This window comes from Xiphophorus couchianus, chromosome 3, assembly GCF_001444195.1.
Source record: "Xiphophorus couchianus chromosome 3, X_couchianus-1.0, whole genome shotgun sequence".
NCBI lineage: Eukaryota > Metazoa > Chordata > Actinopteri > Cyprinodontiformes > Poeciliidae > Xiphophorus > Xiphophorus couchianus.
In genome coordinates, this window is record NC_040230.1 from 20,901,929 (window position 1) to 20,929,764 (window position 27,836).

The 27,836-nt window shown below is 37.6% G+C and overlaps 1 protein-coding gene across 2 annotated transcripts; it reads left to right on the plus strand.

Annotated features, from left to right (window-relative positions):
- The first annotated feature begins 77 nt into the window (after positions 1–77).
- On the plus strand, positions 78–27,763 carry LOC114141579 (transmembrane protein 65-like). Of its 2 annotated transcripts, none has more exons than XM_028012193.1 (9): positions 78–252; positions 349–451; positions 705–1,051; positions 13,923–13,967; positions 17,640–17,707; positions 18,321–18,375; positions 19,175–19,217; positions 25,530–25,635; positions 26,310–27,763. In XM_028012193.1, exons 3-9 carry the CDS (start codon positions 739–741, stop codon positions 26,451–26,453), a joined length of 774 nt encoding a protein of 257 aa, XP_027867994.1. In that variant the 5' UTR covers positions 78–252; positions 349–451; positions 705–738; the 3' UTR covers positions 26,454–27,763. The 2 variants fall into 2 exon arrangements, with proteins under 2 accessions (XP_027867994.1, XP_027867995.1); XM_028012194.1 differs by having other exon boundaries at positions 79–252; positions 349–441.
- Positions 27,764–27,836: the final 73 nt, after the last annotated feature.

Consider the following 27,836-nt stretch of genomic DNA (forward strand, 5'->3'; position numbering starts at 1 on the left):
ATAATTATGTAGATAATTTAGTGACACTAAATTATCTACATAACTTGCCCCGTTTACATAAATTTTACACATTCTTCAGCACAGCAGGCTTTGAATTTCTGACCCAAGCAGTGCGATCAGAGGCGCGTACGTCTGACGGTGCCGTCAGAGTTACGCACAGAGGAAAGCGGCGCTGCCATTGGTCAACATTTTCGAGGTCGCTGCCCGCCGCTGTGCCCTCCCATCCGCCTCACTTCATCCTGCCAGCCAGAGGTTCGTCCGAAGAAACCGAAAATGTGATTTCTTTTACTGTTACACAAGTCGGTTTAATGTTTGCGGTTTCTGTGTCACTGTGTGGAAACTCTTAAGAGCGAGTGACGCGCATGAACCGGAGCGGTTGCCGTGTTTTTTGGGCTTCTCCTGGCGGAGGCTGGAGGACCGGACGGCGGAGCATCGACTGAGGTGCGTCCCAGTAAGTCATGTTGCAGTTCGGTTTATGCAGCTTTTTGCTTAGGAAGAGGGTTGCAAACTAAAATACCGGTTCGTAAATAGTGTGTGCGGGAAATGTCAGATTCACATTTGGTTCAGAATTGACACTCGGATAGAGAAGCTGTGTTTTTCTGCCACCATTGTGCGGACGTTAGTTTGTAGCATAAATAATGAAATCACGTGGTTGAGAGAAATACAATTTTACTCTAATAACCGTGGGCTCTGTTGTCCGTCAGGACTCCGGGTTATTTCTCTACCCTCATCCCTAAGATGCTTCCCTGCCTGCGGAGAGTCCTGCGGCCTGCCTTCTCCTTGACAGCCGGGAGAGGACTGACCAGAGCCGGACACAGGAGCAGCGGACCATCCGCTGTAGTATCAGGCTCCCCGGGGAGGCTCGCCTCACAGCCTCCGCTCTCCGCGCTGGTGCAGCGATGCTACTTGGGCACACATCCCCTGAAGGAACCCGTGGAGCCCCTCAACTCACCCCGCGGAGCCAAGGACTTCATTTACAGCCTCCATCCGTCGGAACGCAGCTGTCTGCTGCGGGAGCTGCATAAGTTCGAGTCCATAGCCATTGCTCAAGGTAGGTAGTGTTTTACAGTGGAGCAGAAGGTACAAGGTGTTACATTTCAACACCGTCAGTATGATAAAGTTCGCCCTTTAGGTTCAATCATTTGTGCTCTACCTGTGGACAGCTGTTAACAAATATTCGTGCAATTTCTGAAAATGTAATCCATGTTTTTGTTTGTGCGTGGATAAGTAAAAAAAAAAAAAAAGAAAAGTTGATTCGGGTGAAATTTTCTATCTACATCTCTTGGAGACAAAAATACTTGCTTGTAAAATATTATGTTTTCAACATATTTAAAAGAAAGAATCCTATTATTATGATGCACGACGATGACTCAAGCTTTTCCTTTTCCTTTATCTGTCTATGACAGATGCACTTCTTTAAATGTTGTGTGTAAATGCATGAGCTCTTGCACTTGCCAGTCTAGCAGGGGTTGAAACTGTGAAGTCTGTTGGCATGGAGCTAGCTCTGGTTAGTGCATTTATACCTGCAGTAAACAGAAACATCAAACAGACTGCAATCAGTCCAAAATTGATAATATATGATCACGGGTTAAATAGGTCCGTCAAAATTCAGCCACACGCACTCCAGGTTCTTATATTCTTTTTTTTTAGCTCCTCATCTATAGATCATATAACATTTATGAGAATTGGCTCTGAAAAAAAGCCTACGGTCAGCTTTAGAGCTGCATTTAAAGATTTTCCATTTCTTAGGTTTAGGAATTTGACCAGAATCTGCCCACAGCTGAAGGCCATTCAGACCTCAATTATCCTTTAAGAGATTATAACCATTTTAATAAAACACCTAATTTATTTCTCCCTGCTGGGATTTAAAACTGCAGTTAATCTCAGTTCAAATTAAACAGTGTGAATCACAGAGCTAACCTCTCTTACACTCGTGCCTCTTTTTATAACTCTGCAATGCTTATTATGTGGTAGAACAGCTTGGAGGGCAGTGCTTCTAGACCTACTGATCTGTTGTGCAGGATAAATGATTAGTAGTTGGCATTGTCTTAGGACATGTGGGCGTCTTTCCCTTTTGTTTTGATTTGTGCCTTCATGTTGCAGCAGTTTTTACAGTTTTTGTTGGGAGTCTAGAATACCTGTAAGTATTAATGTCAGGTTTAAAGTGGACTGGTGAAGTGGGCTCAAGCAACCCAGAGATATCTGCTGAAAAAAATAAATAAATGGTTTTTTTCTCCAAAGCCATAGCCTCAAGGTAACTGACAGGAAATGTTAATAATTATTTAATTTTATAATTTTATCGGGCAACAACTCTTTCTTGTTGTCACTGATATTTACAATTTTCTAGCAAAACCTCTTTTATTATTTAATCAGCAATTTAATCCGATGTTTATGTTTCCATTACTTGATAAAGCTTTGCAAATTTTGGCATTTCATATATCTTGATTCAGGGCTCTGGTTCTAGTGAGGCTACCAAAAGTCGTTTTGCACAAAAATGTTGAGGCTCAAATGCTGTTGCTTGTAGGTAGCAGTTAGTGAATTGTACAATGCACTCAGTGTGGAGACATTACTGCATCTCTGTGTAACGTAAGAATACAATTATGGGAGCATGAGAAATGCATCAGAACAGAGGATCTCCCACATGCAGAGAGAAAGTAGTCAATCAATAAGGAGGGGAATGCAGCGGGAGAAACAGTTAAGTGATGATGAAGAGGCTTTACAGCTTCTGTGCTGACCCAAACTGTTCACACTCTTTCCCACTGGGGATAAAACACGGCGTCTGTGCTTTACCATACTTATTATTTATTAACAGGCTTTAGTTTCATATCAGTGATAGTGCGAGATATAAGAGGAACATAATCTCGGATCAACTCCAGAAGTTAAGATTTCAAATATTTGCGTAATTGGTCTCAGTAATATCATAGAAGGACATAAGAAAAAATCAGATGGATTTTTCTTATGATGATAGAAATCCTGCTATGAATTCTGCAGCGCTGCTAAGAAGCTTGGTTTTATTCTCTCACACAGTTTTGCAAATTAGTCTCCTCATAGGTTTTACAGACCAATCTTAAATCTCTCTTTAAATAATGTAATACAAACAATCCTACAGACAGGAATTTGAAAATGAATTGTTTTATGTTTTATATCAAGACTTGTTTGTTTTTAAGCTATAATCTTGATCCCCAGAAAATGACAGCACTTGAACATTTTCAGTTTCTCATATTGCAAACATAACCTTAAATGTATTTTATTAGAATATTGTATGATGGGCCAACACAAAGTAGTGGATAACTGTGCGGTGGAATGAGAATGATACCTTATTTTTTGTGCTAAGCTAAGATAAGGACACAGAAAACATGTGGAAGAATTTGCTCTGATCACATGAAACCAAAATGAAACTTCTTGAGCTTTGTGACATCCCCATTTTTGGAATTTTCCACAGGAACTAAACAGAGAGAATGGGAGGGTATAGAGCTTGAAAGCAGGTTGTTTTTTTACAACCTGCCCAGCCTATGCACGATGGACCATAAACAGAGTAATGTGATTTTGCAAAGTATCACATGTAGTTTTAAAACACTTTAAAACAGCACTTGAAAGGTCAAGCTGTGTAGTTGCAGATGTATTGGATTGCACTTGTTCTGTACATTCTTCAGTTGGTGAAAACAGCCGGATTTAACCTGTGTCAATATCCACTGCCTTAAGTAATAGCCGTGTGAGTCTCGTACACCTGAAGCGAAGGCAAACTAATTCACAGGAATGACATAGGTTAAATATTCTCTATCCACACATTTACTGGTTTAAATAGTCACATGAAATCTTGAAGTTGTAACCTCGATCTAGCTTAATAAGAAAAGCAGAATTAGTTGGTTTGCACTTTAAGATGTATCTCTCCGATAATCACCAAATATATACTGTATATATATTTTTCTTTAATTAAGAAATTCAGGAAGCTCAGGAATAATTGAACTAATTTTTCAAAAACTACTCCCAGGCAGAAGAAGAGAGGACATGGAGAGCTTGTGTGTTTTTGGGAGACTAATCAGTGAACTGGATGGTTAAGAATTTGGAAACATCTGTGGATAAAGTAGAAGATGATTAGCAACAAGGTGGTTGGGGACCCGAACAAGCTGGCGGGCACTTAAGGCGGCCTAAACAGGAAATCTCTTCAGTAGTCCCCAAGATGACGGGAAATACAGGATTCAGCTGTGAAATCTGAGATAAGAATGTGTGTTAGCCTTATTTTTGGTCTTGGCTGTAACCCTTTCTGATAAAACGGGTCCAAAGAACAGGAGTAACGGCAGTGCCCTGCATTTTTTAATATCTTGCCTTTCAAAAAAAGGTAATAAATACATAGATACAATCAGATACAATGTAATATTGGAAACAACTAAATACAAAATGAGCATCATTACTTTTCCGTTTGTTTTGTTTGTTTTATTTTTATTTCAGCAAATAAAAATAAAACAAAGATTTTATATAGATCCATTGCACAAACAATGTTGGGTTTACATGGTATAAACCCAACATTAATTTTATTTGAAAAATTTAATATTGTGTTTGGACCACATTGATTTTTACAAAATGTCAGCCTAAATTTCCTATTACAAAACAAATCAAAAAACTAGAATAGTATTGAAAAGTTGTCTTATTTAGTTATCTTATTTCAGTGGATTAATTCACAAAGATGTTATATAAAATAACACAACACATATCGCAACATGTTATTTAAAATAATTACACACAGTGATGTTTTCAAGCCTTTATTTCTGTTCACTGTGAGCAACACCACTGTGAACCGGCCACAGAGTCTTGTATATGTTTTGCTCCCATGTTATGGTTAATCCCTTATAAACCATTTGATACTACACTTTTCCTTCCACTTAACCTTCTATTATTATGTTTAGACACAACTCTTTGTGAACAGTCACTGAGGTGGCAACATGCAGAGGACATTTCCTGTCCTCCTCTTTCACCTTTTAGCCCTGCCCACCGGGAATTCGCTGACGTCCTCACCTTCATGCTATAAAGACTCTGCAAGATTCTCTTACCTGCTATGTATACAGGCTACAGATTAGCTGAATCAGTGATTGCTGGGCTGGTTGACTCGCTGTGGCTGCTGTATTGGCAGGAAGATATTCTTTTTTTTGACAAACTCATCAGCATCCATCATCTTTCATCTTTTCATCCAGCGGCTGCAGGAGACTCAAGACTTTATATTTTAGCTTAGATACCTGCACACAGCGGAAGCTTGTTGACATTACTCAGTACATGACAGTGAATTAATACGGCGTGCTATGGGGGAGTCATGATGATGGTGGGCAAATTTGAGTGTGTTCTGTTCAAATCAATAGTTATAAATTGAATTTTACAATCAATTGTGCAGAAATTGGATCAGTCAGTTTTCCTCCAAGACCTCTGACATGTGAGGTAGAGTATTTTGACTGAAAAGTAGACTTTTTCATGTGCAGTGAATGCATCATAACAAAGAACTCCCACCATTTTAAGTCTTTAAATGCATCAACCATCAACATACACATGGATGCAGTTTTGGGACATATCCTTTATGGCACATGTGTCAAACTCAAGGCCCGCGGGCCACATGTGGCCCGCTACGTCATTTTATGTGGCCCTCTGCCCCCACCACCATTTTACAGCCCCATTGATTGACTTAAAAGAGGTTTTGAGCACGAATTGACTACAAACTACATCTCCCATAATGCCTTCCGATTGTTACCAGCCAACATTACGCCTTCTCGCCACTAGAGTGCAGCAGAGTCACCTCAAGCTGATTATTCATTTTCCCAGCGAATAAAACTGGAACATCGACAAGCTAACAAGCTAAAGAGCGAAGTTCCGTGATGTTTCAATCGAGGACTTTTACCGTCTCCTGCCCCCTGATTTGATGCCACAGCTTCGCTCCATGCAGCTCCTGTGTTTTGTCCATGTTTGGAAGCACCTATCTGAGCGAACAGATGTTTTCAATAATTAATTTAAACAAGACCAAGTACAGGTCGCGCATTACTGACGAAAACCTACACGCCATTTTGCGGATTGCCTCAGCACAAGAACTAAGACATCCGGCCAGAAAACATTGGTAAGCACGATCAAATTAAATTTAAATAGAATGAATGTAAAACCAAAGCTCAGTATACTGGCATATGCATATAGTTTATTGATTTTGCTTGTGTTTTGTGTTTATTTACACAACACAATGAGGATGTGTGTGAGTTGGTGACAGGGTGAAGAGGATCAGCTTTGTGTTCAAGGACAGGCAACATCACCTCATTGTTTTGTTCTTATGTGAAATACATGTTCGTTGTGTAATAAATAACGAAAAAGTTTTGTGAATGAAGTTGAGAGTTAATATCAAAACTTGTTTTTATTCTTTGTCTGCTTATCTTTAAAGCAGACAAAGATTAATTTTCCCAGCGAATAAAACTGAAACATCTACAAGCTAACGAGCTAAAGAGCGAAGTTGAGCAGTTCAGTTTAAAAATATTGTAATTTTTAAACTGAGCAGTAATTTTACATCCATGTAAACTCAAATGTAATATTTAAAACTTGAATACATAAAATCAGTTATTTAACAATATGAGGTGTTGTTTAATTTATTTTTAACATTGTATTTTCATACATTTATGCTAGGGTTGCCCAAGTCTAGTTTTCCAGACCCATCACTCTGCAACTTTAGATTTGTTCCTTCTCTAACACACCTGGATCATTGACTCGTTCATAGGCCTCTACAGAACTGAGTTGCTGCTAATGAGGGAAGTCAACTTTTTGTCTGGGGTATGTTTTAGCAGGGACACATCTAAAAGTTGCAGTCTGGAGGACTGCACTTGGGCATTCCTGATTTATACCGTCAATGTGGCCCATTGAGGGTGGCCAGTATACTGAAGTGGCCCTTGGTGAAATTGAGTTTGACACCCCTGCTTTATGGCATAAATCGGGACAATCTGGTAATTTCTACATTTTTATTTTGAGACAAAAGCACCATCTCAATCAAACCATCTGCAGGATTTTTTTCTATTTTATGTTTTACATTTCTTAAGAAACTAAATCAGGGCCTTTCAGATTTAACCACAGGGAAATTCAAGTTGTAAAACCTGCATACAACTGTATTATTTAATTAGTTAAATAAACCTTTACTATTTTTCTTTATTTTAAATGTTGCATTTTAATATGGCTATGTTGGAAAGACTGAGCATTTTACTTTGCACTGAAATAAACTGTGGTATTTCATACGTTCCACTCCACGTAAATCTTCCCTGAACCCAGAAGCTTTTGAGGACTGTAGATTGGTTCATTGGGGAAAAGAAAGGCCAGAAAAAAGGCTATTCGTGTTAAAGGTCACATATATAGAGCTGGTGACATTTAGACTGTCAGAGGTTTGCACTTTGAATTATTTACCTTTTGCAGACAAAATTTAACCCAATAGTTGCAGAAGATGCTGATCCTCAGACTGTTTTGATTGCAGGCCATCAATCAATTTATATAAACTTACTTGGTTTATTTTTATTCTTTGGAGTGGGCACATATTTGTCCAACATCAAGACGGGTAAATTGGAACAAAAGTTGAGCTTTAAAATATTTGTCAAAGAACAATTGGATGCAATCTTGGAGTAAAAAAACTCATCTAAATTTAGCATCAATATAACATTGAATTTCTTCTTAAACATCCTTTTAAATGCCCAAAAATAAACATCAACCATGCTAAACCCACACAATACCTTTTAGTGTGTTTGAGTCCTCAGAAGTGCTTAGTGTGTGAATAAGTACCAACAAGAACTAATCAAATAGTCCAGAGACTTGGATATTCATATGAAATGAGGAAGTGATGAATATTTTAGTTCAAAGAAATGAAGGAAGCCTCCAGTCCAATGATAGCTCAACTCTTCCCTATCACTGATAACTGCTAGATAATGAAATTCTTTTATCAGAAGTCATTTTGATTTAATTGCATTAATGTTTTCTCAACACATTAAGATGTTTAAGTTCTAGATAAAGTAGGTATTGCAGAGATACTCATTAAATTAGAATATGTGGTTAGATGTGGCTCATTTGTCAGAGTAAAAGTATCTTTTGAAAATAACATTTTAATATGTTAAACATTCTTTTTACTTTCATGCATGTGAATGCATATAGCGACAGTGGAAATGTAAAAGAAATTAATTCTGCATTTGTTTTGATATTTTTATATTGTTTCTCTGTTATAAATTACAGCTTCAGATGGATAAAAAAATTTTTTATCTTTTGAGGTGAACAGAGAAGCAAGGAGTTCTCATCTCCTTCCACAAGATAACCTTCTTTTCTAAGAGCGTTTTCATGTGCCATACTGCCTCAGCTCACACTTTATCGTCAGAATACTTCACACAGACAGTGCTGCAGTATGAGAGTGTACGCTGACATATAACTGACTGTGACTGATGGACAATCAGATTACCTCCCCATTAATGTGGAAGTGACTAACACTCCTACACATCTACACACACTATAAAGATGTTGCTATCATGTTTGACTCCCAGAAAAAAACAAGACCGATTCTTTTAAATCACTCACCTACCAGGAAGTCAGCTCAGTTACTCGCCTGTGGATTTTGTTAGTTTAGCCGTTTCTGTGATAAAACCACACCAAAACGTTTTAAATTTTATTACAGTTATGTTACACTTAGCAGTGTTTAGAATTGTAAAGGAAGAATTTTATTTCCTAAAGTTCTTGCTCAGAGAATTTCTGTTGAAAATGTCCCCAAGTTTCTTGTTTAATTAGTCCATAAGAGTGTTGAGCATTTGCTGTGAACCCAGTAATATTTGGCTGTGCTTTGTGTCATAATTTTTCACTCTGGGTGTTCAAATACAGGCAAAGTTGCTGTATGGCATCCTCACCCAGGATCCGACCAGATTCTGTTTTTTCCTGCTATGCAATTTATTACCAAATCTTAGTAAACTATTCAAACTGTTACATTTATCTTGTATGTTTCTTTAAGACGTTTGCCAGGTTCCCTCTGAACAAATGTATTTTAAATTGACATGAAAAATACCTAAAGAGAAATTGTGATTAAAAAAAAGTGAAAGATTAAAACTTGTACACACAAAATCTCTAAATGTGGACTAATTAGACACACTAACTAAAGGTGACTTCTAGTGTCTTTCTTTAAGCAAAACTTGATAAGGACCTAAGGACTAAAAACAAGATTTTCAATGTCTTGCCAACCTTAAGCAATCCTATAAGATATGTCCACAGACCCCAGTGTTTAGGTAGATGGAGGAATGAGTTATATGACAGAGCCACGGCTTAAGCTCAGGTATTGGTATTATTATGCAGAGCAGGAGCTGTTTGATATTCAAGGTGGCTTTTGTTTAAATGAACCTGTCCACTCAGTAGTGAGGTCAGAAGGCGATGATGGATCATCTTATTTTTTCTTTGTAGATGAGCTTGACCTCTGACAAAACACATTTAGTCCTAGGATTTTATTCATTGCTTCATAAAGTAAAGTTTTGACTTTTTGACACAGATGTTAGTGAGCAAATTCTAAAAAATTAACAACAAGAATAATCAATGCTAAATTAATTTAATTTATTTTAGATTTAGATTCTTTATTTCTGATTCTGAATTCTGAATGTGCCATACTTTAAAACCGGTACCAAATCAAGCTACAGTCAGTACATGAGCGTCCAGTACTTTTTGCTGGAAGATAATATTTACTGGAAGCTCTTTAGTGCTACTGAGTATTACTGATCAAAGAGTAATATTGCTAATCACTGGTTGGCAAAGCAGGCAGGTCTGATTTAATGTATGGTACATGGCAAATTGTATTGTTTTTGTACCTGGAAAAAATCTGGGATGAAATTATGAGAAAAAAAAAAAACTTCAAACTTGCTATTAGGTTTCCTACAAGGTTTGGAAAAGCATAGATGCAATTTGTTCCTAGATCTGGATTAGTTTGACAAAAATAGAGAATTGAAAAATAGAATAGATTAGAAATAACCTTCACCTAAATGACCTACAATAGCCTGAATTCAAGTGTACCAGCAGCAAATGGAAAGGCAAGATGAATCATGCAGTTTTCACACAAGAGTGAAAATATAAAACCAGAATTTAAAATGTACAGCATGAGAAAAAAAACTGTGCAGGTGTTAAATACTGCACACTTAGATACCTTCTCAGTCTATGAGTTTTTAAAATATGTTTTTTAAAATTCCATATCTGATAATGTGGTAACTATGAGTTGATGTTTTAATCTAACCTGCCAGGGACTGCATGGGGAAATTAGCTCTTATGACTTCATCTGGTACATTTACACCAGGGGTTGAAATACTCATGTTTATCAATTGCAATGTCCCTTTTTAATAGATAAAACCTTTGTCCATAATGATGATATACACTGAATTTATACTTTGAAATTTGGCTACAGATAGACTGAAAGTTTGGATCTGGGAAAGAATGGTGTTTGACTGAAAAAAATGTATTGAAAGCAGCAGTACTTTTTATCCTTTATCTGATCATGACAGCAGCTACTGAGAACAGTATATGTGAAGCACCTTGTCCACATGTCCATGTGAAGAGTAGAACAAAAATTTTTGTGGGTTTGCTTGTGTTTTTGAGTGTCATTGTGTCAGAATAAGAATATGGAGACACATTTTGTAGCAGGGAAAATGGTTCAAGTACAATTGCTCTAGTCGATGTTAAGGTTAAAACAGCACATGGTTGACTTTTGCCAGCTTTTTGATAACACTTGCCTCTCCTTTCCATTGCTTTAGTTTGCCATTTATTAGGTGGGTCATTAAAACTTGATGGCTGTTTGCCTTTGTTCTGTTTAAGGTGCCTAAATAATGAATAATAATAAAGTTGTTTTTCTTAACTACAACTCAATGCTCAGTCATATCAAAGAAAATTTCATTTCAACATCTAGCTTGTCTGGACTCCACTTCTTCAGTTAATAACAGTGGCTGTCAGTATTTGTCATTTTATGATAATTTTATATGTATATCTCATCCCTTCCTATCAGGCCTAATAAATCCAAACTTGATGCTGATTTTTTCCTCACATTTTAAGTTTGTTAGTGAATGCCATGTCCATAAGATCCTTTTTGTGTTTAATTTCCCATTCCTGTCTTCGACATCACAGGGGGAATAACAGGGACAGGGCATTTGATGGATGGTTTTAACCTTCTATTGTTCCTTTTCTTTTGAACCCTGGCACACACACGCCCACACACACACGCAAAATCGAACACACATCAATATAATTTCAATTAGGCGACACTAATTTATACAGCATGTTTAAGGACTCACACAACAACATCTCAGATAATCAAACTCTCTTAAATGCCATATATTTCTGAAACAAAGAACAAAGGTGTCTCTTAAATTCACATGTGCAATATTGAATCACACACAAACACAGAAACAAGAAATATTGTGCCAGTTTGAATAGCTTGTAATAAAAAATGCAATTGCAGCTTTTCTTGTTTCTGCCTCTGTGACACTAATACCTGAATTGGCAGAAAATCTCACCACCCATATTTTTTCATTTTTACTGAGGCGCAGGATGCTCAGTGTGAGCTGACAGAGTTTCACTCATCAAAGCTGAGCCTTGCTTTGGTTCTTGGTTGCCTCAGACGTATCTCCATTTTCCAAAACTCTTTTCACACTTCACTTTCATGCTGTACCAGTACCAAGCAGCAAAGTCTGTAATGAGCCATTTGTCAAGGCCAAAAAGTGTCAGCAAAGTGTGACTTGTTCATTGCTTTGTTTTTTTCTTTTTTAACAAAAGAAGTGCAGTTCAGTGTTGGTGGTTGAATCACACAGAGAGCAGCAAAAGCATAAAACAAGAAGGTGAAACAAATAATCGTATTGAACAAACTGGTGACACAAACATCAAAAACAACAAATCTGCACTTGTTTTGTGTTGATCTGTAAACACTGTCATCAGTAGGCGTTGTAGGTCCTGTAGTACTGCTGAAGTTAAGAGTAAAACCTTGTTGCCCTGCTCCTGATTAGCAGCTCATCACAGTTTTCACCACTCAGGTCAGCTGAATTTGAAGTCACTCTGGACAATAGCTCTTGGGGATACAAGCCCACAAGCAATCAATACTCTGAGAACAAGAGGAGCTGTGGGGGCAATATACAGCAATGTCAGCCAGATTAGAGTTGATGAATGGCTGGATGAAACCTGGAGCAGAATTCAAGCTCCTTTTAATTATGGAAAATTGTCCTTTACAATGTTCTGTAGAATGTTTCAACAGAATGAAAATCATGTACTTTAAGACTAAATAACTTGGTTTTTTAGGGCAGACATGTAATCTTATTTTTGCTGTATTTGAGAGAGCTGAGGGTATATTTCTGTATCAGTGAGAAAAGTTAGGAATCTGAAACAGCAGCTATGTTGTTGATGGGTTAGGTGCACCATAGGAAGGTTTTATTTAATACTTCAATAGTTGCTAAACGAGAAATAAAGTCTTGGCTATGGTTTCTGGTACAAAAAAAAATACTGGCTTTGTGGAAATTACTTTCATCAGTGTCAATTTGTTCTTCTGCTGTTGTGGAATAATTGATGCTTATTAAGCTGCAAGGGTTTTCCACAACCTGCGACCGGAGATAATAGTTGATTAGCTGAAAGAACGCTCCAGAGGGAATTTTGAAATGAGCAATACTTCATTTTGCGCAAGCTGTCGAAGCTGGAGGCAACAGCACATGTGAGCAAAGATGATGAACTTCGTTTGTACATTTGAAATGGACCTTCAGTTCTCTGTCTTTGCTAGAGCAACATGAGAGCATTGTAATTTGAGTCGGGAGAGAAGTGAATAGGAATGAAGCGAGGAGGTGGAGAAAATGGAGCAGGAAAGGTAGATGTGAACAGGAAGGCTGGCTGAAGGGACGATGCCACCACACCCTGGTGGGAAACTGGAGGCTCTGGTGGCCAAACTCCCATTGGTGTTTCCTGTAATTGGTCACCTGGCTGTTGCAGTTCGCTACTTCCAGTCGATACTCAGCGGTAATAGTCTTCCTCCTATCTGCTCTCTTTCCTATATCAGTGCAGACAGCATCTGGAGACTGCGAGTGCATCTGTGAATGCACACACTCAGTTGTAGTAGCAGAGGCTGAGGAATACTCTGCTGGGAGTTCATTTGGCTTCATTCCCTTAAATAAACTCTCCCTCTATCTGACCTTACCTACAGAGGTAAAATAAGACCGGAGAGTGATGCCATAGACTTCATTATGTGAACTTACATATCGTCTGACTTCACGGCAGAGAATCCAATTTCAAGCAACCTGCAAAGGAAATGATCTTGTCGTGTGTGATCAGCCTTAAACTCATGTAATTGTCTTTGGTTTTATAGCTCATCATGTGCTCCTTCACAGTCTGCAGGATAAACCTGGAGCTTATCCTACAGTCTCTCAGCCCATGTACAGGTCACAAGACGTTATTGTCATCCTGTCTTCAGCTTAATTGCCACAGCACATAAAAACTGTAATTAGACTCTCAGCTTAGTTTTATTTTCAGCTAAGTTAGGCCAGAGAACCACGTAAAATAAATTGCTTTTACACCTTCTGTCTTCTCATCTTTTATCTGTGTCCGTTTGTCACCACTCTCCTTCACAAACACTTGTCATATCTGATAGCAGGTTCTGTCTCCAAGGCCTTGTTGGTAACAGAAATATCAATGATATTGCCTTTGTCCTCACACCCATGTTTGTCTTGGGTGAAGTGACAATGATCGAAAGCTGTTTCCGATTTCCTCTGACTGCTTTCCATCTCCTCTGGCATCTTGCTAAATGTTATTCCCACCGTCTCTTGCTATTTTTCTTTGTGTCCAGACGGTCCTTATTGATCAATTTTATCATTTGAACTTTAAACATATCATTCATGCTGGGATGTTCCAAGATACTTTTGTAAAATTTTTTTTCATTCATCTTTTTTCAGGGCAGCTGGAAATCGCACCACCTACTCAAGCCCAGTTGAGATATGGTAAGTCTATTCCTCTCTTTCCTCTGGAAGATCATGCAGAATGTGGTGATTTATGAATTTATTTACATAATGAGCTCCTCTAAGTCAGCCCTCAACTGCCTCCTCGTTAAATCATGAATTAATTGTGATTAACTGATTTTTTTCAAAGTCTCTAAGAGCATAAAGTAGGCAAAACTATGTAAAAAAGCAACAAATTATACCTTGATCTGAATAAATTCAGGAAAAGATGAGACACAACGTCATTTCTGAAGCCAGAGTGAGAGTCATTTTTAACAAGCAGATAAGATATAAAACAGTGGTAAACCTTCCCAGGAGTAGCTGGCCTACTGAAATTATCCCAAGAGGACTTTGATGACTCATCAAGAAGATCACAAAGTAACCCTGCATAGCTTCTAAAGCTCTGCAGACATCAGTGTCACCACGTAAGGCCAGTGTTCATAATTCATCAGTAAGAAAGAGACTGGCAGAAATTGGAATCCATGGGAGAGTTGCTGACCAAATGTAAATCAAAGGCCCATCTTACATTTGTCAGAGAACATATTGGTGATCACCTATCTCTGAAATGAGACAGATGCTCAGTAGGGGTATAATCAGGACAATTGAAGGGCTGTTTGAGATTAGTTAAATGTTTTTTTTTTTCAGCAGTGACTGGGTGCTTTTAGCTGAATTTGTGGGATAATTGTTAAAGGATCCATGAGCTATGACTGAGATTAAGCTTTCTGAAACTGGGCAGCAAGCTTCATTCCAAGGTGCCCTGGCAGTCCTGATATTCCATTATGCTCTAAAGATTAAAGGTTCCCTGTTTCAAGATTCAGCAAACCAACCCTAATACCAAACTGAGCCCACTCCATGTTTTTTTGCATCTATGTCTTGTGAGATTATCTACAGTCCCATCAACATTAAACTTTTTAAAAATCTGGGTAGCTGTGCTCACTGAAAAATGAAGCATGAAATGGTTTGTAAATGCTCTCGTAGCCTTTACATTTAACATGGATATTGATTAAAGAGCACATAACGATACCAAAACACCGGCAGCATGTCTGTTCCCTTTAAATTGGTTGATAAAAAGCTTGGAAACCCCTCTAATACTAATTAGTGTCGCAATCTTTAGGACTTAAGAGTTTTTTTGTTTTGTAATTTTGATCCATTTTATTTAAGGTTTGTTTTAAGTGATATTCCTAGGTGTATATCTACATATCATGCTTGTGTTCTGTTTTACTATGTTCCCTGATTCACTCGATACTTTCTCTCAGAGCCTGGCTCTCACACATTACCACACCTGTTCCTTTAGCCATTGTGCTACATTCAGTAATCAGACACCCTAGTATATATTCAGTTGGTTCAGTCATCCCATGTCCCATGGTTGTCCATGTCCCAATGTTTCTGATTTGTTCTGTTTATTAAAGCCATCTTTCCTCACCACACTTGTTGTCTCAGATCTGCAATGGCTCTTCAATTAAACTGAAACCCAACATAAAGATAAAGACTTCTATTAGAGCATCTCCATAATGCTGAATTAATCTCTTAAGAAGACAATGTATAATTAGAAAAATGTTAATGTAATTTTAAATTTTTCCTCACATATCACAATATTATCATATTGTAAATACATGCAGGTTTGCACAGCTCATTGTTTTTACCTCAATCACTTCAAGAGAAATGAAACATTGTTTCAATAAGCTGCAGGGGCAAAAACAAATTTTTCATGTTTCAATATATTTCCTCCGTGTGATAAATATCTCTTCATGCCTGGAGTTGTACTTTGCCAAAATAACCCTTTTCCCTGCTGAGGCACTTTGCTGAGCAGCTCAGTAAAACTCTTACAGACTGATTCGACCTGCTGTCTTGACACATCAGCGTCAGGCACAGCTTCCATCATAATTCACCGCTGCAGGCTTTTGTGTGTTTGATTCTTTCATCAGTTTTTTTCACTTTAGGGAGTTCTTTGTGAGATCTTTGTTTTTGTAACAGCAGCAACAGATTTAGATTGGACTTGGAGTGCCAAGTCCAACCTTAGACCTATGTCCTGCAGCTTTTAGACTCATTTCTTCAACACACCTGAATCAGATGAATGTCTCGTGACCAGGCCTTTGCAGCGATGAATGCTGATGTGGAAACTCAGGATTAAAGCTCTCCAGGACTTGACTTGGGTGCAATAAATAGTCCTAAAATGTTGAAATATCAATATGATGACATGTTTAAGCTTTTATTATATTAGCTTCAGAAATAAGAATCAGTCTGTCAAATAATGATGGAATTATGTTCATGTATATTGCATATTATGAATCTCCTTTTGGATCGCCTACAGTCTCATATTTAATGTCTGGATTTCTTCTCTGCTAGAAAGGATTTGGTGAGAGAGATCAAATATTGAGTTTCCAGTGATTGCTCCTCTACCAGAAACTACTAATATGGATAATCAGGAAAAAAAAGTAAGGTGGACGGAATGAATCCGTTGAGGAAAGTTCAGCCTGATGGTCGTATTCAACAAAAGGTCACAAGCTGAAATCAATTCACATCAGTCATAAAAAGGAAAAATGTTTCCAAAAATCCATCAACACAATTAACAAGTAGATATGTTACAGTACCAGAAAAGGTTAACCTTTAAGTCATAAAATCCTCATGGAGAGTGTGTCATCTGTGCTCCGCCAAGCTGTACAGATGATGTGGATTACTGGTGTTATTGTTTCAGCAGTTGGATTTCATAGGGTGAGGTACCTTAACTACAGTCGCTTAAACTTGAATCATAATAAGCTAACTCAAAGTGGGTTGTGACCTCTTCAAATCTCATTTCACAGTGCCTTCAGAACATGAATCTGTCTGCATTATTGATGGATTGTGCTCTTACGAAAACATATTTTTTTGCCCTGCTGACATTGAAGCTGCATCATCTAGTATACTGTTTTGTTTTTCTTTTGAAAAACAAATTCAGGTCCAGTTTAAAAAGACTTATTCCACTGTAGATAAATTGAACTTGCAGTTTGTGAAATGTTTGGTCAGGTTTTGTCAGACTTGCATTGGGATTGAATATGCAGGTTTACTGTCACAGTTTAAGGCTGCTCTGTATTTTCCCGGTCGACAGTGAATGCATCCTTCCTCCCACCTCATCCTCATCCTGTTAATTATTTGCAGCTGTGCCTGACTCTACTTGGCTCCCCAGTACTCCCCAGCCTCTTCCCAGATCAGCTGCTGCCTTCTACTCTCACCTCCCCTTATTTTCAGAGATACATATAAAGATTGATCATTTCTTAATACCTTCTACTGTCACTTTTATCATTATTCCAATAAAAATCACAAAATATTAATATATGATGTCCATATTGTTTGTCCGTGATCTCAACCTACTTTGATTTTGTGCCCAACAAACCTAAATGATTTTCCTTAAGCTGAATATGATTTGCTGGAGTCCCATAACCACATTTCCTTACAATAGAGATGGAAAAGATGCTAGAAAACGTTCAGTCATCAATTGTATGAAATGTCTCCAGATATGTACAAATTAGAAGGGCCCAATGCAACTTGGTTGATGACAGGCAGCTCTTGTTGTTGTACCCAAAGTCACTACGACTTGACCAAGACTGCTGAAGCATAATACAGGAAAAGATTGAAATGACCAAATGTGTCTCTTTGTGCCAGGTTTTGTCTGCTAATAGTTTTTTGTTTGCTTCCCAGTTCTGCTGCATAATGCCATCCCCTTTGTAGGATTTGGATTCTTGGACAACTGCATCATGATTGTTGCTGTAAGTGTCGGCTTTCTAAAATAGTCCCAAGGCATATTTATGTTTAAATGAACAATGTGTTTACTAAGCATGGATGCATGGAGTTTACAGATTCACTAGCGTTAGGTAAGTACATTTCTGTTGAGCAAACATATTCCTGCTGAGTGAGCAGAAAAAGAGCTTTGGTTGCTTTTTGAATTCCTCTCTGGGGGTGTGTTTGATCATCACAGGGGACGGTGGTACAGAAAGTTGTTTTCTTCTTATTTCTTATTCTAAATGTAGCTCATAAAAATATAAATGGAAGACGTGATAATAAAAATGCATATTTTGTGTATTTTCCACTTTTTGAGAAAAAGTAAACCTAAAGTTGGACTGCATTTGGATCCTCCTGAGTTTTATACGTTAGTTCATACTGAAGGAAATTAATGTGGCCTGAAGGTCTTATTTTTCTTTTTGGACATTAAGCTACTTACTGAGACTGAAACTTCGCATCCTATTCTAAAACGATATTCAAAAAAGCTATTTAAAGTTTAAGGTTGTGTCAGAGATATGCTGTACAAATCTGAAAGCTTATGGTTTACCTTATAAAGAAAATAAATAATCCCTCCAGTAACCCGTGTTATTGTTTTCTCAGGGCACACAGATTGAGTTATCCATCGGTGTGGTTCTTGGCATTTCTACTATGGCAGGTAAAAGATTTGCTTGATCTTTTTTATGTTCTTTTCATCATAAAAATTTAAACTTTTTTCAAAATTTGTCAGACATTATATGTTTAGATAAAGTTAGCCCCCTTCAGAAAGATCTGTTCTTGGGAACAAGACGACTTCTCAGATACTTCTATAGTGATATTCTGTCTATAGCATTGTACCTTCACTCAAAGTCGTGATCCAAGTATCTAAGATCTCTTTGTGGAGTTGATGTTTGAAGTTGTTGCTACAGCAGCAATTGATCCACTGATCTTTTGTCTTTCCCGCTGAGGGTTTCTGTGTTTCTGTTGTTCCAAGTTTGGTAATCCTCGACATTCAGGGTCATAAGCAGCTGAGATGACAACAAGCAAAGGAACAGACTTTATTTCTCACTTCCACAGTAATGTTAAAGCTACAGAACAAATTTGTTCAACATCCTCTAAATCGAGGTTGTTGATTTCTTTCTGCACTAGTAGAGAGAAAATTAGATGTTTAGAAACAATTTAATTCATGTTTGAGTCTGTTTCATAAATTATTTCATTATTTTGCTCAAATTATTCCTAAGGTTTAGACCATATGAATGTTTTATGATAATTGTTTTGTGAAAATGAAATGGTTTATATTTTGTTTTCTCAAAGTGTCTAGAGAATCAATAGTAATTGCTTATCTTGAACTTTAAACTCACAACCTCAGTTTCATTAGTGTGTTTTAATGACATTGCCAGGAGAAACGCTGCACCTTTTACCTGCCGTCAGCGTATAACTATTCTGTAATTACTCCTCTCTCCTCGCATTTTTTGCAGCTGCTGCTCTTGGCAACCTGGTATCTGATCTGGCAGGACTGGGGTAAGACTTCTACATATGCACGCACGACACAGATGAGAGTATACTGAACAAAGCTTCATTAAATATTAAGTGCATTAGGTGGTATAAACTGCATCATTAATCAGGGCTAGTGCAAACATTTATGCTTTGTTTGAAGATTATGGCACAAATATGGATTCTTTTTTTAACATGTCTAATGAAAAGAAAATATATTTATAATGCATCACAAAAAGAAATATACAAAACACTTAAAAAGTATTTACTGTATACTCAGAAAAGGTCATTTGTGAATAGGAATGCCAAAAAAGAATGACATGGATACAGAATTTCAGAAGAACTCTTACAGACTCGTGTTGCTCTCTGTCAAGGTCCATCAATATAAGAAGCTCATTGTTTGCATTTCCTTATGCCAACTGAGCTTGCTAATATTTTTAGCGCCTTCAAGAGGCAACATTAGACCATGCACCATCATAAAACATTAATGGTTGAGGCATCAACAGTCTCCTTGTGTTTATTTATTCTTATTTAAAAAATACAACAGTTGAAGTGGATGTGGGTCATGCTGTTGCATTTTATACCTGTCAGCTTGATATATTAGTCGACTTGTCTGAGACTCTCAGTGGACAGGCACGGCTTTGCTGCCATTCAATCATATGACAGACAGAGTTCGGGTGGTCAGTTTGTCAAGGTGAGACTTGATGGGAACTGCCTGAGTTCATTTTTCTGTTCCAGTTTTGATGGATTTGTGTCAGTGTGTGTGAAGGCTTTTTATCAGTTTCTCAGTGGACTGCTTTAAACACTTCAATTCATTTGCCTAACAGGCTGCTTTTGTTTCAATAACAGCAGGTTTCAAGTGTGGGCTTCTGACTAACAGAAGATCTTCACTTTAGCTCCTCTGAGTCACTCGTCCTTTAATAGCAGCTCAGAATGGGGCCAAGTTGAGCCACTGAACCAATAGCAAAAAAGTCCAACTAAGTTCAATGTCATTAGACACCGATGGCATAGCTGATCAGGTGTAAAATGATTCCTGTGCATTTAACTTGCACATACAAACATTGGAGATAAATATGTTATAAATGGCTTTTTCTTTTATTCTTTTTCGCCTCACTTCTTACTATTTCACATTTTTCCTCTTTTGCCTGCACTGCTTGCTACTGCTCTTAAATGGCTGGACATAATTTACTTAGAAACAAAAATGTGAAAGACAATAGTTTCTGTCATTCTGTAAGCTGACAATTTACACCAGCAGTAAAGTGTGGGGCTACAGTGATCAGAGATACTGTGGTAAATTTCCAGTCATTGATTTTATAAACCTTTGACCTGTCAATACTGAGTTTATCAGATTGCATATAACAACAAAACACTATTCTTTCTGCACAAATTGAAAATGTATTTGTTTACAAAGCAAACATTTTCTCAACAAGAGGATACATTTACAGAGCTGGCCGTTCTATCCCTGAAAATATCACTGTAAAATCCTACAGGTTATGTCACAAAGGAATTAAAAATGATGAGAGCATGTCTCATTTCTCTTGTACAAGACAGATTACGGCTCTATTTGTTTTTTTGTGCATACTAAAATGTGGACATGCACCATATTACGAGATACTGTTGTTGTTTTTTCAATGGTGTCTTAAGCATCCTTTATGTTGTAACTGATTTGCAGTTATTTATATTCTGATCAGAGTTGATGTCACACTCTGTGTGTTGGAGTGAAGGAGAGCAGTTGGTGCTACACAGCTCTGCAGTTAGAAAGAAGTCTATCATCTTATATTGGGAAGTATGGTTAGCATCACTAACTGTAAATATAATCTCTGTTAATATTCCCTGTGGAGATAAACCCGTCACTAGCTGAATGTAAAATGGGTCATAGCTGACATTTTGTCAGTCAACATACTTGTGATGAGTTGAAACTTCTTTCACCTGAAGGATAATTACTTCATTTAATTATTCTAAATGAAGTAATCAACAGATGGAATGAAATACTCCATATTTGGACAAAGCTGCTGGGTTTCAGTTTTTTACCTGCAAAACCTGAAAGTGTCTGGTGTGATTTTAAACTCCCTGTTTTATTACATTCATCTAGGTAAATAAGCAGATAATCTGCGGAATATAATGATGTTTAAGATTTGTAAAAACAGTTTTCACTGAAAATAAAAATAAGACTTTATGTTAGCTTCACACTCTGAGTTAAACCACAGTTACAGGAACAGAAACAAGTGTCAGTAATTAGTGGTCACATTCTTCATCACCTGTTTTCCTCTGACAGTGACTTGTCTGTTTCTGTATGTTTTCATTTGTGTTGGGACCTGTGGTGAGCAATCTGTGCTACTCTAATCCACATATGTTCTGAAACCTCATGTTTCCATCTCCTCAGTGCATGTTTCCATTGACAGATGGCAGAAATTACTCCACTAATACTCTATAATTTTGCTCATGAGTCATTTTGACCATTCGAGCTCATTGGTAGCGATGCTGCCTCCTGTTACCTCCTGGCTTCTCTTTCTCTTTGCATTTCTTATGGACCCAATGCATCAGTGGCGTTCTGGGGCAGACAGTCCAGACAGCAAAGCATTATTGCACTCAGCCAAGGCTGTCAAAACGAGATGAAAACTCAGGGCTCCCATTAGTAAACTCTGGGGAACATGTGGGAGCCAGTGGCTTCTTTCTTGACCCAGATACATTAACTTTCTGTTTCATTTCATAGTCCATCCACTCACTGACCTGATGCTGAAAATGTTTTATCATTCTGAGTCACAGAAAGTAGATAGATGACGTGGCATACATAAACAACAAAGTTGTTCCATTTCTAAGATTTTATTTCTGTGTAGCAGTTGATAAAGGGTGGTCATGTTTTATTTATGTATTAAAGTTTATTGGTCCCTTGATATATAGTATTTATCTTTTGAGTAAAAAAAAAAAAGAAGAACATCTTTAAGTATAAATTATCTTGACATGGAGGCACATTGTTGGGAAAGATATGGTACAATTTTTATATTAATATTAACACTTTATTGGTGATGTCACTTATCTAGTTTAATGATTAGCTCAGTTAATAAATAAAAAATAGTCCTGCTCAGTTAGCACTATTGCCTTGCAGCATTAAGGTCTTGAGTTTGAATCCTGCTCTGGGGTCTTTCTGCATGGTGTTCTCTCCGTGCATCTGTGGGTTCTCTCTGGATACTCCAGCCTCCGCCCACAGTCCAAAGACATCACTGTTAGGTTATTGATCTCTACAAATTGCCCTTAGGTGGGAGTGTGTGTGTTGCCCTCCGATGGATTGGTGACCTGTCGCCTCTTACCCAATGACCGCTGGAGATGGGCACCAGGAACCCTGTAATTAGTGATGTGTCCGGCAACACCGATGCATCGGCGCATGCGTCAAGCCCATAGACAAAACCCCGTGTCGGTGCGCGTATTGCTTTCAGCAAGTCACGTGACCGATACAGGAACTGTTTCGAAATTACACTGGCGCGACAAACTGTTTATAAGGAAGCAAATCTGTCAGCGGGATGCATTTGCCAAAAGAATTTTTGATCTTTTATGGTACAGCGTCAACTATGGAGCAGTCTCAAGGCAAACGAAAGGTTTTGTAGTTTGGGACCATTTTGATCTTACATCAGAAAATAAGCTATTGGTTCTCACTTTGTTGTTGTTTCATCCGGTTCTTTTCAGTTTCTACTTGATTTATCTGAATCCAAATTCAGCTGAAATTGACTCTTAGTTTACTTTCATATTATGTTCTGCAGGTTAAGTGTTGCATATGTTTGACAGAAATGTCTTATTTAAATAAATCCACCTCCTCAATGCTGAGGCATTATTGGCCAAACATGAGAATTAAGTCCCAGATATACCTAGGATAAACTCAGGTATACAGCCATTCTACAAATTATTGTTGCTTTTTCTAAATTATTTCACATAAATGTATGGTTTACTTAATTTTTTCTACAGCAGGAGAAGTTGTGTCAAAAAAAGTGTAACAGATTAAATTTCAAAATGTTGGAAAAACTTATTTTTTTTTAGTCCACAAGCATCCTCATTCCAAACAAGTTCACTTAAATTTTCACTTTATGGTACCTGTTCACATTATTTATTGACTGTATCTAAGAATATCAAATATATTTTGAATTTAACTGAACATGACATAATACAATATATGATATACAATAAAATACAATGACTTAAATCTTATTGTATAGACTAGGTCATCAAATCAGTCTGTCAACTACGTTGCCTGTAGGGATTTTTAATGTCCAGCAGGTGTCAGCATTCAGTGACACAGTATCAATACAGTTTTGCTCTGGGTCGAAACGCTTCATGACGCCTCATTTACCCATCACTACCTGTAATCCTGCAAGGATGAGCTGATGTATAATCAATGTATAGATGTTGTTTTCATTACTTGCAGTTATTTTACCTGAGTTTAATCTGAGGAAAAAAATTCTGAGGATGAATGAACTCCAAGTGAGATATGTCAGAACAGCCATGATGCAACTAGAAACCACCTTTAGACCTCTGCAGGTGCAGTTCCCTCACTTCTGTCTCTGATAATAGCACCGTTAATGGGAAATATTAGGATTTATTATATAGTCTCTCCAGTTTTCAAGCTGCTTTTTGCTTCTCTGTGAACAACCTCTCATGTTGATGGATGATTCTCAGCAAAAGCATTCAGGAAATGTCATCATCTCATGATCAGTGTAGGTTTTGCTGTTGTATTTCATCTCCGGAGCGTTTCTTTTACCCCCCTGACTTCTGCTCAAGCAAGTGTGTGGCGTATTGGACTGAATTTGATTGTGCAAAAATGCCCGATTTGTTGTGGGGTTGTGGAGATTTAAAGAACGAGTTTGCATTTATGGAACAAAATGGTACAAAATTAGTCCTAAAATTTAATCTCAAATATTTCTACATAACTTGATGAAACTCAGTGGCTCTCACAGTCCTGTCTCAGCACCAATGGCCACCGCGAGGCTCCGCTATCGTCTTGTCAGATGCACCGCTCGCTGCTATCAGTCCTCCAGCTCGACAGCTCCAGCTGCAGCTTATTTGTGTGAGCAGTGAACTGAGAATCCATTAGTCCCAGTCACTGATTCAACCCCACAGTAACAGTATGTCAGAATATTCACTCAGATTTCTTTCCTCACACACAAACTGCTGCATCTAAAGCCCAGATTCCATCACACATGGAGGCTGTCCATAAATTTGGTAATAATGATCTGCTATTGTGTTTCTGTTGCTGTGTTTTGGTATGCATGCATGTTGGCATATGGTCGCACATTTAAGCTGAAAAGGTTAGGCTTGATCAGAAAATAGCTTTTACTCATTTCATTTTCTTGGACTGAACTGTCACTAGCCTTTCTCTGAGCGGCTTCTGAGTTACTTCAATCCTTCAACATTTCTATGCAGAGAACCTCCGAAATTCTCCTGCAACTAAAAGGTTCTGGATAAACTTCCCACACAGCTATTTAAACATCTGACAGAAATGTCCCTCATTAAAGATTCCTGGAAGTTTTAAACTGTAGTTTCACTGTTTTTCTGGCTGAGATTCAGGAATTTCTCCCAGTTTTAAATCTTGACCTGATTTTTGACTTGTCATAAGTTTTCCTGCAGAGCTCTCTCTTTCACTTCAGACTCCCATTTGTGTCCTGACACTCAATGGGAATTGTGGGACCTCATGAACACAAACTTGTGTCCCTTTTTTCCTGTGTGTTTGACTGTTGTTGTGTTTGACACATCTGACTGGTAGCTAAAGCCAAAACAAAACAGACACCTGAGCTGAGGATGACAGAGATTTGGGTTTTCAGTCAGGTATTGTTGTCTTGATATTTTGTCTGTTGAGAAAACTTATTGTAAAAACTGAAATGCAGAATTCTGGAGAAAATCTCATAATTTTTTCATAAAAACAGCCGAACTAGATCAACTATGACCTTTTTTTATTTTTTTCTTTCCACAACCTCAACACATTTTAGCAATAAACATCCAGCGCCATGTTTCGGATGCATGAATACAGAAAACCTGTTGAATGTAGGAGTTTCATTATTTATATCTCAACACAAAATGATTTAGTGCTTCACACCAGATGAAACTAATAACGCCGTTAACAGTGATTTTTATGTCTTGCATATTTTAATTGGTTCCAATCAGGTTTTTCTCTGCCAAGTAATTCAACACACCATAATGAATTTATTAATACTCTCCAGACTTAATTTCTGATTTCTTCCTCATGTTGACATCCAGCTGCGTTCCTGACAGGTTATGGTCACGGTGAGAATTACAAGGAGAGAATGGCATTATTACTACAAAATCCTTCAAGTTTCCCTTTTTCCTTCTCTTTAGGCTGGCAGGTTACGTGGAGGCCTTGGCATCTCGACTCGGCATGCAGATTCCCGAGCTGAGTCCGAAGCAGGCGGATATGTGGCAGACCAGGGTCAGCTGTCACACGGTTTGTACACCAAAGTCCCTTTTATTAAAACCCCCACATCAAGAACTATTCCACTTTAGAGTTTATGTTTGGAAAATATTGCAAATTTTGGGGACTTTTCTCCTTCAAACAAATCAGGCTCTTTAGGATTTACAAAATATGGAAAAACTTTTATCTTTGGAAAGGACTAAAAATATTGAAAAGATGTAATACAGTGAAAGCGAAAAACAATTTAGATTCTTTTTAATTACAGTTTTATTACAATTTTGAGTCACGAAATATAATATATAGTAAACAAAGAGTGTTGGTTTGTGGTTCTCACTCTCATTACTCAAAAAATAATGCATAAAAATCTGTGTTATTAATTTTGAATCTAGTCAAGGCTGAAACACCCACATCAAAAATATTATACTTTAGAGGGAGGTTTTGGGGGGAAAAATATTGCATATTGTCGGTATTTATTCTTAAAAAAAAAAGAAATCTGACTTTTTTGGTCAAAAAAGTCCTAAAAGTGTAAAAAAAGATTTACAAAATATGAAAAGCTCTAGATTGGTCAGACACTGTTAAGATTCAATGCAACAAAAGTGGAAAATAAATTAATACTGAATTTTTGTAATAGTTTTATAAAGTGTCCCATTTTTGGACACGAAGTAGATTGCTTTGACACTTTATTAGGTTTTGCCTCTTGTCTGCAGGGTAAAGCCATCGGTGTGGGTATCGGCTGCATTCTCGGCATGTTTCCTCTTCTTTTCTTTTCTGACGATGATGAGAAGAAGGAAGGACAGACAGAGACAAAGGATGAAATCCCACCTGCTCCGACAGGGAGCAGCAAAAACTGACCAATTCAAGACGGATACTCTTTGTAGTCCTGAAGAAAACCTGTCTGTTTGTGAGACTGACAGGTCTGTCCTCGCCGTCTGGAGAGTATGAGAACAGACTGTTCTCCAGACACTTCTCAAGAACCAAACTATCAGAGTATTCTGAGGAGAATTTTACATGATATATTTGACAAAAGCACAGGAGGCTGGTTATGTGTTGTAAGAGTCCAGACTGGAAGGCTGCTAGATCTTAACACCTACTAATACAGACCCTCACCGCTACTTTAAGTCTGTTAAATCACTTCATTATTAAGCACAGACTTTATATCATGAGATGGCAGCTCGGCTGACTGAAAGTTGGATGACAGTTTAAAACGTTGCAGCAGAGTTTGCAGCCAGCTTAAAGACACATAACACTACTTAAACATATTCCAACATAAGCTGTGTTATATATTTTTGCATTCAATCATCGTCGACTCATTTAGTTTATTTCTGTTAGCATTATGCTTTTGGTACCTCTTACGTTTCCCAATCAGCAAATTAGTCCACATCTCTGTTACAGTTAAACATCTCATATAATTTCACTGTTTTTTTTATGACTTGCTAAAGCAGTAATCCATGCGCACTAGCTAAGTACAACCTTTGGAAAGCCTTTAAGAGGCAGTTTTAAGAGTGTGTTGAAGTAAAGAGGTGAGCTAACCGAGGTGAGCTTATGTCTATCTCGAATATGGCTCCAAAACTATATCATTTATCTCCCTCAGCTGACCAGAAACAGCCTGGAGTTTAACTGCACTAACCCGCTGTTTCCTCCCGGTACCTCCGTCATAATTTGAGCTCTGCTGCCCTCTGCTGGCCAACGCACGACTGATGTTTTCTTCTCGCCTCTTCACCAGTCCGACTCATGGTTTTCCACCTGCGCAGTTGATCTGATGTCGATTATCGTTTCCCTCAGCTTAAAGTTAACTAACCAGATATTCAACAGGTTGTTTTTTTTTTGCACATGATGTTCATCTCTGTAAGTTGAAATTGAAGGAAGCAATCAAATACAGAGCTGTAAAAAATATTTGTCCCCTTACAGAGTTTTTCCAGCTTTTGTTTTTTGTCGTACTTTATTTTAAACAAGTCAAATTCTGCCTTTACTTTTCTGAGTAAAGGCAGAAGGTTGTTTCAAATGATGATTACATTTATTTAATGTAAAAATCTATCATAACTAAGCTTGCTTCCTGTGGGATAAGTAATCTCTACCTTGTCTCATCATAAATTAATTTTAACAAACTTTTTTTTTTTTTGCAAAGTTGAGGATAATTTACTCAGACACTGTCAGACTTCTAGAATCAACAAATCACTTAAATAAAACATGTCTGAGTGGTTAAATCTGACCATTAGGTCTTTAAAATCAACACT

What these genes read in the sequence shown, in the direction of transcription:
- LOC114141579 (XM_028012193.1), top strand. Translation starts at nt 739, where the DNA reads ATGCTTCCCTGCCTGCGGAGAGTCCTGCGGCCTGCCTTCTCCTTGACA. An exon ending in GTCCATAGCCATTGCTCAAG is followed by an intron (nt 1,052 to 13,922) that starts GTAGGTAGTGTT and finishes ATCTTTTTTCAG; the next exon opens with GGCAGCTGGAAATCGCACCA. An exon ending in CCAGGGTCAGCTGTCACACG is followed by an intron (nt 25,636 to 26,309) that starts GTTTGTACACCA and finishes TCTTGTCTGCAG; the next exon opens with GGTAAAGCCATCGGTGTGGG.